General features: G+C 36.5%; 4 protein-coding genes across 5 annotated transcripts in view; 1 reads left to right on the top strand and 3 right to left on the bottom strand.

Annotated features, from left to right (window-relative positions):
- Positions 1-6,974, bottom strand: part of LOC141338918 (DNA replication licensing factor mcm2-like) — an 8,310-nt gene extending 1,336 nt beyond the window's left edge. Inside the window, exons 1-9 of the mRNA XM_073844531.1 lie at positions 6,926-6,974; positions 6,046-6,230; positions 5,790-5,962; positions 5,431-5,703; positions 5,133-5,352; positions 3,368-3,575; positions 2,893-3,027; positions 576-767; positions 410-503 (exon numbers count right to left, since the gene is read on the bottom strand). Coding sequence (XP_073700632.1) covers positions 410-503; positions 576-767; positions 2,893-3,027; positions 3,368-3,575; positions 5,133-5,352; positions 5,431-5,703; positions 5,790-5,962; positions 6,046-6,230; positions 6,926-6,931 — 1,486 coding nt within the window. The 5' untranslated portion in view covers positions 6,932-6,974. The remainder of the gene's footprint in view (positions 1-409; positions 504-575; positions 768-2,892; positions 3,028-3,367; positions 3,576-5,132; positions 5,353-5,430; positions 5,704-5,789; positions 5,963-6,045; positions 6,231-6,925) is intronic.
- A 2,183-nt stretch (positions 6,975-9,157) lies between these two features.
- On the bottom strand, positions 9,158-12,331 carry LOC141338397 (mitochondrial potassium channel-like). 2 transcript variants are annotated; one of them, XM_073843932.1, is made up of 4 exons: positions 12,195-12,331; positions 11,126-11,499; positions 10,119-10,283; positions 9,158-10,045 (listed from the first exon to the last, which is right to left on the bottom strand). In XM_073843932.1, exons 2-4 carry the CDS (start codon positions 11,444-11,446, stop codon positions 9,272-9,274), a joined length of 1,260 nt encoding a protein of 419 aa, XP_073700033.1. In that variant the 5' UTR covers positions 11,447-11,499; positions 12,195-12,331; the 3' UTR covers positions 9,158-9,271. The 2 variants fall into 2 exon arrangements, with proteins under 2 accessions (XP_073700033.1, XP_073700034.1); XM_073843933.1 differs by having other exon boundaries at positions 11,126-11,488; positions 12,195-12,319.
- Positions 12,332-12,978: 647 nt separating this feature from the next.
- On the top strand, positions 12,979-14,022 carry LOC141338400 (translation machinery-associated protein 7). Its single transcript, XM_073843935.1, has 4 exons — positions 12,979-13,075; positions 13,322-13,377; positions 13,489-13,576; positions 13,659-14,022. The coding sequence occupies exons 1-4, from the start codon at positions 13,060-13,062 to the stop codon at positions 13,691-13,693; spliced, it is 195 nt and encodes a 64-aa protein (XP_073700036.1). The 5' UTR covers positions 12,979-13,059; the 3' UTR covers positions 13,694-14,022.
- LOC141338398 (deoxyribonuclease gamma-like) lies at positions 14,016-17,618 on the bottom strand. Its single transcript, XM_073843934.1, has 8 exons — positions 17,538-17,618; positions 17,233-17,321; positions 17,063-17,149; positions 15,566-15,678; positions 15,192-15,304; positions 14,425-14,582; positions 14,252-14,348; positions 14,016-14,173 (listed from the first exon to the last, which is right to left on the bottom strand). Exons 1-8 carry the CDS (start codon positions 17,616-17,618, stop codon positions 14,069-14,071), a joined length of 843 nt encoding a protein of 280 aa, XP_073700035.1. The 3' UTR covers positions 14,016-14,068.
- Positions 17,619-18,323: the final 705 nt, after the last annotated feature.

The following is an 18,323-nucleotide window of genomic DNA, read 5'->3' as shown; positions in this document are numbered from 1 at the left end:
GCTGCGTGGTATTACTGCTCCTGCTTCGGCCTTATTACGGCAGCAAACTTCCTTGACTATTACGCCGGAATGGGAGTGTAGTTCCTAATCTTATCGGCCTAGAAAATTGAAGCTTTGCATTTCCACCGGTCTTAGCACACGATATAACTACAGAAGAGTCGAGTTTTAAATAGGACAAATATGGAAACTCGTTGGTCATTTTTGAACGTGATGCTATTGGTCTAATAGGATTCAATGATCTATGCTAAGCTATGCTAAAAGTGATATCGCCAGAACAGGAGAACGGCTGAATGGATTTCAAAACGGTAAAAATCAACTTATTAACTCGGGGGGAGTTGGAGAATGAGCCTATTTACAAAAAAAGTGGAGTGTTCCTTTAAGAGTAGTGAAAGGAAAACAAGCAGGATACCTGGATTCTTAGCTTCGCCGCCAAACAGAGCAAGCGCCAGACCACGTTTGATATCCTCGTGCCCGTAGATGGAAGGACCAATACTTGCGAAAATCTGTTGGAGGGAATTTAAGGTTAATTTGGAGACATGTCAACATACTCCAGCTAATGTGCGTCCATCGCTCACCCGTTCGCCAATGCGCTCGTCTTTGGACAGAGCCATGATGGCTTTGATGTCTTCATCGGTGAGCTCCGCCACGGCCACGCCCTCATCCTTGCGGGCGATGTGATTGGCCAGGATTACAGTGGCGAAGACGGGGAAGCCATTGGCCATGTTGAGAGAGCCGTCGTAGTTGTTGTGGTAGATTCCTGTGAGCTCCTGCAAAAACAAATCATTTCGAGGTTATATTTTATCTAAATATATTAGGTCTGTCGAGATAAATAGATTTAGGGATTGGTTCTGCGATTTTTCCAAATGCGTTGCGATTCTCTCTTGAATCGATGCGCAAGCACTTAAATTACTTCGTTGAATGCACAAGCTCTCTTCTTCGTGAGCATTTGAGTGGGTGGTTAAAAAGTAGCCTACAGCGCCATCTGCTGTAAAAGACTAAGCTTAGAATCGATTCCAGAGATCGTTTTATATGTTTCCAATGATATACAGTTGAAAAATATAAGCACACATATTTGAGATGTATTATACTTGAATATTATTTAATAGTTATAGTGATATAAATATCTTGAGCGGTTGGTGTAGATTGCTGAGAGTTACTAATGATATTCAAGCATTATATACAAAATAAATTTGAATAAAATGCATGAACACATGTAGATAGACATATTACGTACTTTAACTTAGAATATTATTTAATTTAATTGTCCTGATAGAAATATTAAAAGATGTAGCCGTGGTGGTAGATTCCTGCGAGCTCCCTCAAAAACATTACATTTTTGGGAGGGAATATTTATTTATATTTAAATATTATTTCCAATGTTATATAATGGCAAAGTGTAAATATGCATTAAGATGGGCATTTTACCTTAATATTATTTGATATATTGATAGAAATGTTATAAAAAGTCATAGTTGCTCCAGCAAAAAATAATTTTTGGAGGGTATATCTTAAGATATTCACGGAAAAATTGTTTGAAATGTTATATGGTAAAAAACTAAATAATACACATTTAGGCACATTTAGGCAAGTGTATTTTCTTAAAATATTTTATAAACAAATGATACAGTTGTAGTGGTAAAAGTAACAAAATGTTAATATTTATAACTTTATACAAACTTAATTTAAAATAACTGTAGTTACATAAACATTATAAAAAGATCTAACTGTGGTGATAGATTTCTGTGAGCTCCATTAAAAATAATACATTTTTGGGAGGGAATATTCCTTTATATTTAAATATTATTTACACCATTACATAATGGAAAAATATGCAAATATGCATTTAGATGGACATTTTTAATTGAATATCATTTGATATAAAGATTATAAAGTCACAGTTGCTGTGGTAGATTCTTGTGAGATCCAGCAAGAATACATTTTTGGAGGGCATATTTTATTTGAATATATATGACGCTTTTTTTTTTTTTTTTATGTAGTATAGTGAAAAAAATATATTAATACGCATTTAAGGAAGTGTATTTTCTTTAACTATTACTTATATAAGTGATATAGTGTTAGAAGTATTTTTTTTTATTTTAGAAGTAAGTTTTACATTTTTCCAGGTCCAAATTTCAGGGCATATTTTATTTACATATTTAATTTTAAATAATTTAAATATAGTTGCGGTTACATAAATATTATAGAAAAAATCTAGTGCTGTGGTAGATCCCTGTGAGTTCCGTCAAAACTCATAGTTTAGAAAGGGAATATTTATTTATATTTATACTTAAATATTTACATTATATAATGAAATATATTTTAATATGCATTTAGATGGACATATTGTACTTCTAACATTTGATACATTGACAAGTGTTATAAAACAAATCATAGTTGCTGTGGTAGATTCTTGTGAGCTCCAGCCAAAATACATTTTTGGAGGGCATATTATATTTAAATATAAATGGAAATATTATTTGAATGTTATATAGTGAAAAACAAATTATGAATACACATTTAAGGGAGTATTTTTTTTATTATTATTACTAATATGCACCAATAGTGTTAGAAGTAACACAAAATGCTAATATCGATAACTTTTGAAATATTTACAGGTTCAAATTTTAGGGGGTATTTTTATTTGCATATTTATCTTAATACTGCTCTATATTGCCAATTTATGTTTAATATTATAAAATTTATAGTCTTCTATTTATGTTTTAAGACACAAATTAGCATGCTTAACGCCTTAAGAGGTTTTGAAGTCTAAAATTAAGAGTCAACTTCATCCAAACTGTTGTCTGTAATAAATCAATCCACTTCAAGCTTCAAGTGCAAGTTCAGTAAAAGGGAATTGGTGTATATTACAGTCATTAGGGTCAGTTAACTCACAATCTCGTCTCCGGGTTTGCAAGTGTCCACCAAGTCAGCCAACAAGATGGCGTCTTTGGAGCGAGGCAGGCGGCCTGCCGCGACTTTCCCAGGACTCTCCTGAATGGTGATACGCTGGTAGTTCTGGTACACGGTCTGTGAGAGGCAATAACCTCGGTTAACATCAGAAGAAAAAAAAGAAACAGCTGGTTCCTGCTGCTATGGCAACAAATGGCAAAAGCTGGTCTGTTACGAGGACATTTACATAAGCAGATAAGCAAGAAAGCAAAGATCATTTTGATCGGAAATGTATTTGCTTGTTATTGAATAAACCAGATTAAAGTTTGATTAATCAACTGTTCAAATCAGTTTGGATCGGATAAAATTAATATAGATGAATCACTCAAAAATGGTAAAAAACGGTAAATCCACAATTTTCTTTAACTATTCACCCAAAAGCATTACACTACCACACAGATATGTTTTCCTCACACACCTGTTCCATGTTGATATCAAACGGACCGAGCGACTGACACTCGGGGCAAGAGCCTGGCTTCACCTCCTGGTTCTGGGACTGGAAGAAGGGTCCCAAGATAAAGTTACACTTATTACAGTTGTATTTCACCATACCAAGCTGCGGCAAAACTCCAGTGCAGCTAGTCACGACACCGCTGGTGCGGATCAACTGGTTCAGGTGAAGCTGCCTGTAGGTAAAAACAAAATAAATTAATAAAATTGCAAATAAATAATATATGCACTACCAGTCAAAAGTTTTTGAACAGTAAGATTTGTAATGTTTTTGAAGAAGTCTGCGGACCAAGCCTGCATATATCTAAAGTACAGCAGAAACAGTTACATTTTGAAATATTTACACTATTTAAAATAGCCATTTTTCGATTTGAATACATTTTAAAACGTAATTTATTCCTGTGATTTCAAAGCTGAATTTTCAGCATCGTTACTCCAGTCTTCAGTGTCACATGATCCTTCAGAAATCAGTCTAATATGCGGAATTGCTGCTCAAGAAACATTATTATTTTGAAAGCAGAATTTTTCCAGGTTTCTATGACAAATAGAACATCTTTTGTAACATTATAAATGTCTTTATCATCACTTTTGATCAATTAAAAGCATCCTAGCTAAATAAATGGTAAACTAATTTCTACAATTTCTCTCCAAAAAAAAAAAAAAAAAAATTATACTGACTTCAAGCTTTTGAATGGTACAGTGTATGATGTTATAAAAATCAAAATCTTCAGATATTTCAGATAAATGCTGATCATTGGATCTTTCGATTACTCAAAGAATCCTGACAAAAAAAAAAAAGTACCGTTTAACCGTTTTAAATATTGATGATGATAATAGTTTCTTGGACAGCAAATAACCATATTAGAATAGAATGATTTCTGAATAAATTACACTTTAAAATATATTCAAATAGAAAACTATGGAAGCCAAAAGGTAATTCCACTTTTATCTTGCAATTCTGAGTTTTTTTACTCAGAACTGTGAGATATAAACCCACAATTGCGAGTTATAAAGTCAGAATTGCTAGATATAAACTAACAATTGTAAGAAATAATCAGAATTGTGAGATATAAACTCACAATTACAAGAAATAAAGTCAGTTACAAGATTTAAACTCACAATTGTCAGAAAGTCAAAATTGCAAGATATAAACTCACAATTCTGACTTTTCCCCCACACAATTGTGACTTTATCTCACAATTGTTTTTTCCTCAGAACTGTGAGATATAAACCCACAACTGCAAGTTGTAAAGTCAAAATTGCGAGATATAAACTCAAAACTGTAAGAAATAAAGTCAGAATTGTGAGATTTTTTCCTTGCAACTGAAACTTTGTACCTCGCAATTTTGACTTTTTTCTCAGAATTGTAAGATAACTTGCAATTGCGAGTTATAAAAATCGCAAAAAATATATATATGTTCAAAGAATTGCAAGTTTATATCACACTTCATTTCTCAGAATGGAGAGTTCATATCTTTCAATTCTGACATTATAACTCACAATTTTGAGTTTATCTCTCACAATTCTGAGAAAAAAAAGAACCTTTTTTAAAATTTAACGCAGAGGCGGAAGCGGCTTCCATAGAAAACAGCTATTTTAAATAGTTAAAATAATTCAAAATTGTACTGTTTTTGCTGTACTTTGAATAAAATACATGCAGGCTTGGTAAGCAGAATAGACTTCTTTAAAAGAACGTTAAAAAAAAAAAAAAAAAGAAGTGCAATTTCTCGTACCTGAGCGATCTAAGCTCTTCCACCAATGGCAGGTTGCCGATGCGGACGTGGATTTCGTGTGCGATTCTGTCGTATTTGGGGTACATGGCCAGCACCACCTCTTTGGCGGCTTCGTCAAAGATCTTCAGCATCTCAGCAGGAGCCTCCGGCAGAAAGTAAGCCAGAACGTGCTCCCTAGACGCTAGCTCTTCATAGTTCACCAGCAAACTCTCCTTGTTTTCTGTGAAGATCGTAAAATAAGTTAAAAATCACTGTTATAAACAATACACTTCCTCCAGAAAAACCGTGCACCACCCACCTTTGCACATATCACTAATGCGCTCTTTGAACACATTGTGTCCGTGCTCGTCCACATGCGTTCGCAGGAAGTTCTTGAAGCGGTGGTAGATCTCCAGTCGCGGGGCGGCCATTGAAACCCATTCCCTGACCGTGTGGCCCTTCATGTCCTCCAGGTTCTCAATGCTTTCGATCATCTCCTCATCCTCGCCGTCTAACGCGACGCCGTCGGCTGCCCTCTCCGCGAGAACCCGCTGCCTCTTTGTAGGCCGTTTGTCGTCTTCATCTTCACTGTCTGTGCATCATAAAACAACACTGGTTAAGAATATGTTTCTTGAGTGGCTTGCGCTACTATTATTATTCAGTGACTGAAACACCCACCGTAAAGAAGTCCGCGTCCAATGCGGCCCATACCAAGGCCCTGTTCTCGGTCACGCCGTCTCATAGCCGCTTCTGCTTCCGCCCGAGCGCCGGGAGAAAGCTCACTGAGGTCTTCATCCTCATCCAGACCCTCCGCTTCATAACGGTCCAGTTCTGGGATCACACGATAGTCTCTGTCGGGGGAGAAATCAAATCTTGTTAGCTATGTTTACATCCAGAATGACCAAGTCGCATGAAGAAGTACGGTCTCTCTAACCTTTCCATCCCATCTCCAATCAGCTCTTCTCCGTCTCCATCCTCTTCATCGACAATATTGTCTCCCAGAATCCCCTCGGACTCGTCCTCAAAGGGGGGAAGGTCTCTGCCAGGGCTGGATGTAAGGTCGCCCCGCCGAGAACCGCGACTGGGGCTGGTGGCCATGTGAAGCGACTCTGATGAATCCTGTTTTGGAGGAAAAGCAACATCAGTGTTGTATGAAATGAAAATCTTCATAGTAGAACTTATGAAGGAAGTTTAAAAGTCAATGTGAAAAATGGATGTAACATGTTTAACTAAATAAACTGAGGTAATAATACCAAAACGTACTCAATCGATTTACTTCGAAAAAGCAGATTTGTCTGTTAAACATTAAAACTTTACAATAATATTGTTTAAGAAAGGTCAGTTATGACTTGTAACAACCGTTGAACCACAACAAAGAAACTAGTTTTACCCACGTGGGGCCTTTCAGACAGACATAACCTCTTCAAAATACAGTATTTTAATGCATTTATATTAATATGACATATGTCAGTTTTAAACTAAAAGCAAAAAATCGTCATATTTACATAGTTTTAAAAGACTTTTTTAATAAATGAAATGATTTGACGCTTAAAGTCAGAATAAAAATATATAACAGAGACTTCAAGTTAAAATCACAACGTATGTGTAAACATAAAAGCATATTTATTGGATAACGTTTATTGTATTAAGTTACATCATTGACTTACGTTTTAACTTTACTAGACACTCTTACTAGACAAGCCATGCACGCTTCGCATGAATTTTTCAAAGCGTTTGCAAACTTAAAACACATTTCAACTACATTACAACGATTTGTTTTTATATACGTAGTTATTATACACAAATACACTCACCGCCATCTTCTCGTGTCTATCTCGTACAGCAGCACGTCTGTAGACTGCTTTTTCCCGGGAAGACTGATTTTTCGCGCGAAATCAATGCACGTGATCACAAAGCGCGCGAAGCGCTATGAATATGTATTGAGGAAGAGCGTCTCAACACTGTGGTTGGTTCGGTGGCAAAAGCGTCATTCCGACCTAAACGTTCATTGGTTTGACGCGTGGAAAGGGACGGACATGTTAGGATTGATAGAACTAGACAAGGCGATAGACTACAGAGAGGTAAAGTTCATATCTTGCCTTAAATAAAATGAACCAGTTGGATCCACAGTTTAGAGTCACATAAGTGCCAAACTACTAATATAATAAACGAATAAACTAATATTAAACGAAATATTTCGTGGTTAGCCTATATGGTTTCACTGTCAATTCTGTATAAAATCCATGGTTCATTTTTTTGTTACTTTGATTTTACAACAAAACATTGTTATTGTAGTAAAACTACAGTTAATTTTGTAGTTACCATGGTTTTACAGCAAATGCTATCGTAAAACAACAGTTGATTCTATGGTTACTGTGATTTTACTTCAAAAACCATAGTTGTTGTAGTAAAACCATGGTTAACTTTGTAGTTACCATGGGTTTACTGCAAATTCTATGGTAAAAACCAATAGAACACTTTGTAGTTAACATGGTTTTACGGCAAATGAAATGGTAAAACCATGATTAATTTTGTGGTTATTATGGTTTCACTACTAAAAAACAATAGGTAAACCATGGTTATTGTAGTAAACCTACAGTTATTGTTTTAGTTACCATGGTTTTACAGCAAATGCTATAGTAAAACAACAGTTAATTCCATGGTTACTGTGATTTTACTACAAAAACCATAGTTGTTGTGGTAAAACCATGGTTAATTTAGTAGTTACCATGGTTTTACTCCAAATACTATGGTAAAACCATGGTTAATTGTGTAGATACCATGGATTTTCTGCAAATGCTATGGTAAAACCAGAGTTAATTTTGTAGTTGCCATGGTTTACTGCAGATGCTATGGTAAAATCATGGATAATTTTGTGATTACTATGGTTTTTACTACAAATACAATAGTTAAACCATGGTTCTTGTAGTAAAACCATAGTAAATTATGTAGTTACCATGGCTTTACTCCAAAAGCTATAGTAAAATCATGGGTAATTTTGTAGTTACTATGGTTTTACTACAAATACAATAGTTAAACCATGGTTATTCTAGATAAACTATGGTTAATTTTGTAGTTACCATGGACTTACTGCAAATGCTATTGTTTAATTTTGTAGTTACCATATTTTTACTGGAAATTGTATGGTAAAACCATAGTAAACTTTGTAGTTACCATGATTTTACTGCAAATACTATTGTTTAATTTTGTAGTTTCCATAGTTTTACTGGAAATTGTATGGTAAAACCATAGTAAACTTTGTAGTTACCAGGATTTTACTGCAAATGCTATTGTTTAATTTTGTAGTTTCCAAAGTTTTACTGCAAATTGTATAGAAATAGCCATGGTAAACTTAGTATTTACCATGGTATTACTGCAAATGCCATGGTAAAACCATAGTTAATTCTGTGGCTACCATGGTTTTATTACAAAAACCAGCGTTCTTGTAGTAAAACCATTAATTTTGTAGTTACCATGGTTTTACTGCAAATGCTATTGTTTAATTTTGTAGTTACCATAGTTTTACTGCAAATTGTATGGTAAAACCATAGTAAACTTTGTAGTTACCATGGTTTTACTGCTTAATGATAAGGTAAAACCATGGTTAATTCCGTGGTCACTATGGCTTTACCACAAAAACCATAGTTCTTGTAGTAAAACCATGGTTAAATTTGTAGTTACCATGGTTTTACTGCAAATTCTATGGTAAAACCATAGTGGTTTACTTCAAAAACTTTACTACAAAACCATAGTTCTTGTAGTAAAACCATAGATAACTTTGTAGTTAACATGGTTTTACTGCAAGTTCTATGGTAAAACCATAGTTAATTTTGCGGTTACTATGGTTCACTACAAAAAACATAGTTAAACCATAGTTACCGTAGTAAAACCATGGTTAATTTTCGTAAGGGACAAACTACATTTTTTACATTTTCTGGAAAAAACATGAGTGCTGTTTCTTTGTTTCAAGAATTTCTTATAAATTCTTTCAAAATTATGCACAGAGAGTTAAAAAGAACACAAAGAATGTAGGCACAACAATAATATATAGTATTGACAATATTTAATCAATCTTTTACAACCATGGTCAATAACTGTACTCTTTAGTTAAATCTCTAGTGTATTAATCGGCCCCTAAAGTGCACATTGCTGCATACTTTTCAAGTACCTTTCAACAATACATACAGAACTGGCACAGTCACAGCAAAGGCAGCACATGTCAGGACTGTATTGTATAGACTTGTTTTGTTGATCTGCGCCTCCAGTCTTTTCTCAGTTCGACCGAGGCCTTCAACGACCGTCTCTGTATCGCATACAAAGAGCTGCGTGTCTCGGGTACGAATGACGGGCTTCTCCACGGCACGGGACTGCAGTGTGGTCTTGACCCCCTGCAGCTCGGTCTCAACCTTCCCCACGTTCTCCTCCAGCTGCTCCAGCTGGGGTTTGAGGCTTTCAATGAGCCCTTGGGCTCTTTGGCTGTGGTGGAGAATCTCTCGGATTGCTTCTTCTGAGGCACTGGATGGATGAACAATGGCAGCCGCTGCTGGGACAAATGCTGGTTTGACTGTTTTCACGCCTTCTACGCTACCTTTCAAAGTTGTCCGGAGTGAGTCGATGAGGATGCTGAGTTCGTCTTGTTGCGTTTTGTGCATGCTAGCCTGGACCTTGATGGCTTCCTGAAGACTCACCGGTCCCTTCTGGGCCTCCAGCAACAAGCTCTTGAGTTCCTGCAAACGTACACGGTTTATATAAGTGGAGCCCATTACGCCGATGACCGCGCCCAATACCGATCCAATAACGGACCAGTTTTTGGTACGTTCAGCTCTGGTCCTCTCTTTCTCGTGGCTTTCTCGTACGCCAGCGGAGAAGAGCGCAAACTTCTCTCGCTCGCCTTCTTCGGCATTCTCATAGGCCGTTTTGAGACGTCGTTCTTCCTGCAAATGAAAGAAACGTTAGAGAAATTGAGATTGTGTAATCTATCTACGTACCTTACTAGGTCCACCTCACCTGCAGTAACTTATGTTCCAGTGTTGCTAACTCTAAGTAATGTGCCTCTTCACGAGACACGCGGTCCAAACGGTCCCTCACTTCCTTCAGCCGAACTTGGAGAGCCTCCAGGCTGGCATGAGCTTCTTTGACGATTCCTCTGGCAACCATGAAGGCCTTTTCAGCCTATTAGCAAAATATGAATCAGATTATAAGGATTTATAAAAATTACTTAAATTACTCCAATATCAAGAACGTATATGCACTAATTTTTGGTCAATCGTAATGAATCCAAAAGGAGTTTTTGAATCTGATTGAGAAGATAGCTGAATTAAAGCATTTGCATGCTTAATTTTTTCCAATTAATTGAAATAGTTCAGGTCTACACCGCCGCTTCCAATCTAATCGTAATTTAATTTGGATCAAGCTCAATCAAGTTATTTATGTGAAGATTTTCAATCCGACTGAACCATTAATCCAATTACTACCCAAATAGCACACGTACGCACAGATCACATGATCTGGAAAGCATCTGCTGTGTACAAACAACTAAAAGACCTCTGTAAGATGTCAGTTTTACATAAATTATAAATCATAAGCATCTTAAAGACATCTTATAGACATCTGATAGGAAACGTCCTGTAGACGAATTGCAAATTAGCAAACACTCTAATTAATATGTCTTGCAGATGTAAAATTAGACATCAAATAGATGTCTCCATTATCTATGTGTGCTATAAGGGATGTAAAAGTAGCCAATCAAAGGTGTATCTTTTCCCAGATAGCACACGCACGTCTGCAAGATGTCTGTTAAAGATCACTTGATCAGGGAAGCATCTGCTGTGTACAAACATCTGACAGATGTCTTTCAAATGTCAGTTTTACAGCCATTCTAATTCATAAACATCTTAAAAACATCTAATAGACGTCTATTTGACATCTGACAGGAAACGTCCTATAGACGTCCAATAGACGTCTCTGAGATGTACCTGTGCTATCAGGGTTATGTTTCGTTTGCCATACGTTACCTCTGTGACCTTGGATTGAGCACCTCGGACTTCATTAAGCCCGACAAACTCCTCATAGCGTGCCCACCAGTAGTTGACCGTCACTGTTGCGGTTTTCACCGCACTCTGTCCCCACTGCCTTCCCAGGTCTCCTGCGTATGATAACGCAGATGCTGTGCGCTCTTTAACAGATGTAATCTTGTTCGGCTCATCTTTCGGGCTTTGCTGCTGGGTGCAATAAGCTCTGTGGAGGCTCCACTGGACCGGACCAGACACCGGGTGTCGGTAGAGACATGTGGAGACATAGCTGCTTGGAAATATAGTGTTCCCTCTGAACCTCATTGAAGAGCCTCATGTGGAGTCGACAGACGTCAAATATACAACCTGTAAATATACTAAAACATATGGACTTCATGAGATGATTGGTGCAAGATAGCACGCATACGTCTGCAAGGTGTCTGTTAAAAATCTCTTCATCTGGAAAGCATCTGCTGTGTACAAACATGTAAGATGTCAGTTTTACATACATTCTGAATCATAAACATCTCGAAGACATCTAATAAACATCTATTTAACATCTGACAGGAAACGTCCTATAGACGAATTACAGATCAGCAAACACTGATGTCTTGCAGATGTAAATGGAGATGTACGTGTGCTATCAGTTTATAAGTAATATTTGTAAAACAAGATGATACCAAAGATGCTATATCTAGTTTATTTGCATTTATATGGCTACAAGAACGCATAAAACCGTGTATAGGGAAGTTATATAGACTAAATAGGGCATTCACTTATATCTACTTTCGAATTCAGTTCGCATTTTAAGTAAGTCAGCAACACAACAAGAACTAAAGTTGTCCATGTTAGATATTCACAAGTGAATTACAGAAAAATAAATATGTTTCAAATACGTATGGCGGTGATTTTGTTGTTATAAGAGTTTATAGGTCTCGAAACTGTTATTAAAAAATACATTTGAACTGATTTGCGAGCTAATGAATGAACTACTAATGTCAGCGAATGTCGGCAAATGATGTTTACACTTGAACTGAACTCATTTCAAGACATAAACCAACAAAACTCATACCAGCGATTCTCCGTTTCGTGACGTTTTTGGTTAGGGTCACCAATGTTTCATGTTTACAGACTGCATAGTATATTAAATATATGTCCAATTTCCTGAAATGTCATCCTGCGGCATGAACGTATTTCTTTCAGGCGCTAGCTGCTGCTTCTTTCAAACGAATCTTTTTTTTAACGATTCAAATGAACCGATTCGCAAATCATTTGCAAGTCACTTGACTTTAATAAGATTCTGTTTTTGCATTAACACACTGTGGATATTTTAAGATTGGGAATTAAACCATGAGGTTGTCCGTGAGGACCAAAAACCAGTCATAAGGGTCATTTTTTTTAAATATACATATATATTTAATAAATATGCTTTCCATTGATGTATGGTTTAGGATAGAACCAAAATACAACTATTTGAAAACCTGGAATCTGAGGGTGCCAAAAAATCTAAATATTGAGAAAATCGCTTTTAAAGTTGTCCAGATGAAGACATGTTTTTGTTATATTTATGGTATAAAAGTTCTTCACGGAACATGATCTTTACTTAATATCCTAAAGATTTTTGCCATAAAAGAAAATTCGTTCATTTTGACCTGTACAATGTATTTTTGGCTATTGCTGCAAACATACCCATGCTACTTACGATTGGTTTTGTGATCCAGGGCCACATATTAGAAACACAAACAAGACGACATCGAACACAATCGAATCTCCCAGGACCTAAACGACTCGAAAGAATCAAATCAGCTGAACCGAGTTCAACCGATTCGCCAAAATGATCAGGCACTCGAAAGGGAACACTACATCCGGGTAACCACTGGGGTCCTGACAGCGCGGAAAAAAGCATTAACGTTAGCTAAATAATCTGAGCAGCAAGCATGTCTGGAAGAGAAGGTAAAAATGAAATAAATTGCAAACGCTAAACAGGAGCGTTTCATCGCGTCGGAATAAAACCATGATGCTTTTACAGATTGTAATCGTTTTAATTGCTAATCTTTATATTTACGACGATATTAACAACGTTGAAATGAATGGGTTCCACTCGATATTGGGTTTCTCTTGTTTAACGTAATCTATGTTAAAGCTGTTTATTGTTTAGTTTATTATGTATGTTATAATGGTATCAAAATATCCACGCAGGAGGTAAAAAGAAACCCCTGAAGGCTCCCAAGAAGCAGTCGAAGGACGTGGATGATGTAAGTCCGGGTTTCTGTTGTTTATACATAAACATGACTGACTAGAGAACAGAAACGACCGGGGTATGAACATTTAGAAGAACGCTTTGTACATGTTTTACTTTCCTACAGGAGGACATGGCTTTCAAACAAAAACAGAAAGAGGAGCAGAAAGCAATGGAACAGTTGAAAGCCAAGGCTGCTGGAAAAGGACCTTTAAGTAAGGACCGATTTTAGCTAGCAATTTTTCTGTGCAATTTTGTCATTTGTTCATGAACAATTGTTTTGTGTTCTTTCCGCAGCTGGAGGAGGAATCAAGAAGTCTGGGAAGAAGTGAATGTGTTTTAGTGTATATTTGCTTGCCGTTCAAACCGCCAACTTATGATTAGTGTCCATGGTAGCATCATAAAAGGACGACTTATTTCTTTCTCTCTCTCTCTCTTTTTTTTTTTTTTTTGTAGTTGCTTTATATTGATCTTGTAAAGAAAACATTAAGGAATAAAGTTTGTAATGACTGTAAATTTTGATTTAAGATGTTTAATGTCTTCGACTGACTGTGCAACATTCATATGACATTCAAAACAAGTGTACAATATCCAAACATTTCAAGTAAGTCGTGTGTAACCAGAAGTGCGGAAATGTTCATAAAACTTCTTCATCTGTAAATTGCGATCTCCGGAGTCCTAATTTTCATCTTCATTTGGTCACGTTTTTAGTCATCCTGTTCCTCTTCATCTGCCTTGCGTTTACGTTTAAGCTGCTTGCGTTTTCTCTTCAGCTCCACCTCGACTGGATAGTGGTCACTCACTTTTACGGCCTGTGAAGAGATTAGATATAAATGTACAGTAATAACTTATGTTTTTGATGTTTAGTGTGATTATATACAAGTATTTACATCCTCAAATGTCAGCTTGTAGGCCTTCTGAAAGTTGAACGGTTTTGCGGAGTTCGCAACCACAGCTTTCAGCATATCTTCTCCATATACCACAATCCTGTGGAGGAACATGGCACATTAATGGGAATGATTTAAAATCGTGTTTATTTGGTTTTTACAGTGTAATTAATTACCGGTCGTAGGTGTTGTCATTTCTGGTGCTAGCTGTGGTGTCCTCATCATCCTTGATCAGCCAATGGAAGTTCTCGTCGCTCCTGATGCGGATTGTTTTCATTTCTTCCTCAGACACGTAATTGCCATCGGCATTGAAGTCCCCCAAAATCATGATGTTCTGTATGGATATGCACATGTTTTTGTTTCATAAACTACTTTTTATATGTATATATATTCTTATGTTCACCCACAAATCAAGAAAAGGCTTTTAGGTCATCCAAAATGTACCTACGTTTTTTCATTGAAACAGGTTTGGAGAAATTTATCATTAAAACACTCACAAATGGATGATCTTCAGATAATGGCTGCCGTCAGAATGAGAGTTCGAACAGTTAATAAAAACAAAACACTAATCCACACAATATATCATTAAGATGTTTTTAACCTTTAATGTAGATTCATCTATCTATATTGCTTTCTCCAGTGGAATGCTTTAAAGATGGATTTGCTTTTGTTTTACAAAAATGCAGCTTTGAACTTCTCAGGACATAAATTAATGTACTAAAGTGGTGTGGATTACTGTGATGTTTTTATCAGCTTTTTGGTCTTCTATTCTGAAGGCACCTATTCACTGCAGTGAGCAAGTTATTTAATGCTACATTTCTCCTAACCTGAACCTGAAGAAACCATTTCATCTGCATCTTGGATGGCCTAAAGGTGAGTAAATGTTACATTTGGGTGATCCAACTGAATTTAGTAGTTGATTGTCATCAATTTGTGTGCATACATCAGTCTTCCATTTCTTCTTGACATCTTGAAACACGTCATAGAGTTCGTCAAGTTCCTTCACTGAATCCTCAGGCTTGGTGTGGACGGGCATCAGCACCAAATCTTCCAACTCTAACGTGACACGAACACAATTCACAATAATTACGATAATTTGCTTCCACACAGTCACCATTTGTCACAGCCCAACCCGGCGATTAACAAAAATTAGCTGGTGACGTTTATGTTTTAGTTGTTTTTAACTGTCAACTGCATAAACTGGGAATTATTACACAACACAATACAAGGAAACAATACAAATCAGATCGCATTTCCTTGTAGCCCAAATTCATCAAAACGATTCTTTGACCCATGAAGTTAGATGATATGTTGTACCTGTTTTATGACATTTGAACCGCAGAATATACGGCTCTCTGGCAAAAGCATCTTCATCTCCAAGCTGATCGTCTTTGTATTGATAGGACCCAACCAAATCCACCAGGTCGTCCCTTTATATTTAAAACAGATAGTAAAAAAACAATAGTAAATGCCATTTGCCTCACTGAGGCTAACGTATAATATCAGCACACAGTTTATGTCCTTATACAGTCATAAATGTATTTTTATGACCTTTTATCGCCCTCTGTCTAATCTTTAGAATTAAACAGACTGTTTTATGTTTTTATGGTTTTTATACGCTGTGCCTTTAAGACGACGTAAAAGTGAACGAGTTTTTGAATTCAAAATAAGCGCTATTAATACAGATATTAATATAGATAGTCATGTGTTTATCTATCAGACATACAAAATTTGCAGACATTTAGATTCATTCAGAGTATTTATAGCGCCATTCCGCCATATTTAGTTTTTGACAGGAATAAAAATGAGACTGTGAGGGATTGAAGTATCGCGTACGGTTTGTACTGTTGTTTAACTGTTGATTGTTCAGCTGACGAAACATAATAAATTTAAAGACATATAGACGTTAATAAGTGCATTTAGCACCATTCAGCCATGTTTAAATTTTGACAGGAATATAAATGAGAAAGCACGGCAAGTTTTATGAATTTGTAGGCTACTGTTGTTTAACCGATTGTTCAGTTGATGAAAAACAAGAAATTTCCATATATCTAGACGTAAATATAGGGCCATTCCACCATGTTTAATTTTTAACGAGAATAAAAACAAGACCTTGAGGAATTGAAGGTCAGTGCGTTCAATTGATTTAACTGTTGTTTAACAATTGTTTAGCTGACAAAACCTCAGGAATTTGCAGACATACATATTTAGCGCCATTCCGCCATGTTTAAATTTTGAGGTGCATAAAAATGAGACCGTGAGGGATTGAAGTATTGCGAATTCAATGGATCGTAGCCATCTGTTGTTTAACAACATGCCAATTGTTCAGCTGATAAAACATAAAACACTTTCAGACATAGGCTAGATGTTATTAAGGTAATATAGCGCCATTCCGCCATAATATTTGACGGGAATAAAAATGAGACTGGGAGGGAACTGAAGTTTGGTGTGTCCAATGGATTGTACTGTTGTTTAACAGGTAATTGTTCAGCAGACATATAGAGTAATTTCGCCATGTTTAATTTTTGACGGGAATAAAAATAAGACCGCGGGGGACAGAATATGGTGTGTTTAGTACTGTTTAACAGCATGCTAATTGTTTAGCTGACAAAACATCTTTCCAAAACAGACAAAAATGTAAAAAACAAAGTGAAAAAAAAAAAAAACTTGCATACTAGGACATTTTGTTTTTGGTTATAACATCACTGGAACCTGATGGGAATGTTAGAGGATGGTTCTTCATCCATTTTAAATTCCAAATGGCGTCTATCCTGATTTGAAAAGTTAGAGTTATTTTCAATATGCGACAGTTACCTGTAAAGAAACATGAACTGTTCTTTGTAATTTCCTCTTCCCAGGCGTGTGCTGATCTCCAAGGTGTAATGATGGGTCTTGTTGAACCTGTTGAGGAGCAGCCAGTCATGGTTACTATGGTCAAGTAATAACGGGGTTTTACTTAAAAAAACACACACCTGTTGACTCACTTATTCAGCTCTTCGAGGAAATCATCCACTGACTGTCCGCTAGAATCCACCACTTCGAGAATAACAATGATGTCATAGCGTGACACTATCTGGAGAAAGGGATCGACATGAAAACAAATCATTATCGTTGTCGTGCCGCACATGCAGCTCCTCCCGTGAAGGATTAATCTTTCATTTTTTTTCATTTTTCAGACATTAATCAGACATAAACATCACTGATTCAAGAGTAAAGTCACTGTAAAATGTGATGCTTCACATGTATTTTAGATGACTGTGGACCTTCTGCACGTGTGGACGGGCCTCACCTTGACCAGGGTTTTCATTACGAACGGATCTGAGAGTTTTGATTTCCCAAATCTCTGGATGTTGAAAGATGCAACCTTCATGATGCCTGTCAAATGTTAAAGAGCCAAATTAATGGTGCTTTCTGTAAAATAGAAATGCAAATCTACATGGAATGATGAATATAATAAATATAAAGAGCTTATTTCTGGCCATGCCTACTGCAGACAGGCGTGAGGTTTATACATTTGTGAATGACTATCTTATGCAGTTGTCAACACATACAGTGACACACTCTTTATTTTTGTCTTAGAAAGCTGTTGCGAATCACTTGAATCACTTTAAAGCAATTACAAGTGGAAGAACCTGTTGCAGGAGTCGCCAGAGGTGTTTACCACAAGATCACCAGACAAGATAATGTCTTCTAAAATGTTGTCTAAATTAAAAAAAGGGGCATGTAGGAGCTAGTGGAGAAGGAAGTGAACCTTCTTAACCAAGGCTGAAGAACATGTCTATTCATTCACAAATGCACTGGACAAAATCATCAGTTGGACTAGACAAAGGTCTATGTGAAGCCATGTCCATGACTTGGTTTTGGGCCAGTTGGTGCAGGGGGTTCTTTTATGCCCTGAGGGTTTCTCTGAAAGGGGTAGAAATTAGTTACAGTGCTCAGACGTCGATTAAAATCGCCTTTGCATTCAAGCCGCATATGGACGACAATCTGTCGGGAACATGACACCCCATCCGAAATCTAATTTGTGACAATGGCTGTAGTTTACATCCAAAGTCATGGATTTCAGCATTCAGTG

This window comes from Garra rufa, chromosome 7 (assembly GCF_049309525.1).
Source record: "Garra rufa chromosome 7, GarRuf1.0, whole genome shotgun sequence".
Classification (NCBI taxonomy): Eukaryota; Metazoa; Chordata; class Actinopteri; order Cypriniformes; family Cyprinidae; genus Garra; species Garra rufa.
Note: the sequence above shows the minus strand (reverse complement) of the source record. Positions and strands in the feature narration are given on the sequence as shown.

Excerpts from the sequence above, each read along its gene's own strand:
- LOC141338400 (XM_073843935.1), top strand. Across the intron at positions 13,378-13,488 it reads AGTCGAAGGACGTGGATGAT|GAGGACATGGCTTTCAAACA; the intron begins GTAAGTCCGGGT and ends ACTTTCCTACAG. Across the intron at positions 13,577-13,658 it reads TGCTGGAAAAGGACCTTTAA|CTGGAGGAGGAATCAAGAAG; the intron begins GTAAGGACCGAT and ends TTCTTTCCGCAG.
- LOC141338397 (XM_073843932.1), bottom strand. The coding sequence starts at position 11,446 with ATGAGGTTCAGAGGGAACACTATATTTCCAAGCAGCTATGTCTCCACA. Across the intron at positions 10,284-11,125 it reads CTCAATCCAAGGTCACAGAG|GCTGAAAAGGCCTTCATGGT; the intron begins GTAACGTATGGC and ends TTTTGCTAATAG. Across the intron at positions 10,046-10,118 it reads TGGAACATAAGTTACTGCAG|GAAGAACGACGTCTCAAAAC; the intron begins GTGAGGTGGACC and ends TTTCATTTGCAG.
- LOC141338398 (XM_073843934.1), bottom strand. The coding sequence starts at position 17,618 with ATGAAGGTTGCATCTTTCAACATCCAGAGATTTGGGAAATCAAAACTC. Across the intron at positions 17,322-17,537 it reads TAATGAAAACCCTGGTCAAG|ATAGTGTCACGCTATGACAT; the intron begins GTGAGGCCCGTC and ends CCCTTTCTCCAG. Across the intron at positions 14,583-15,191 it reads AGAAGAAATGGAAGACTGAT|AACATCATGATTTTGGGGGA; the intron begins GTATGCACACAA and ends ATATCCATACAG.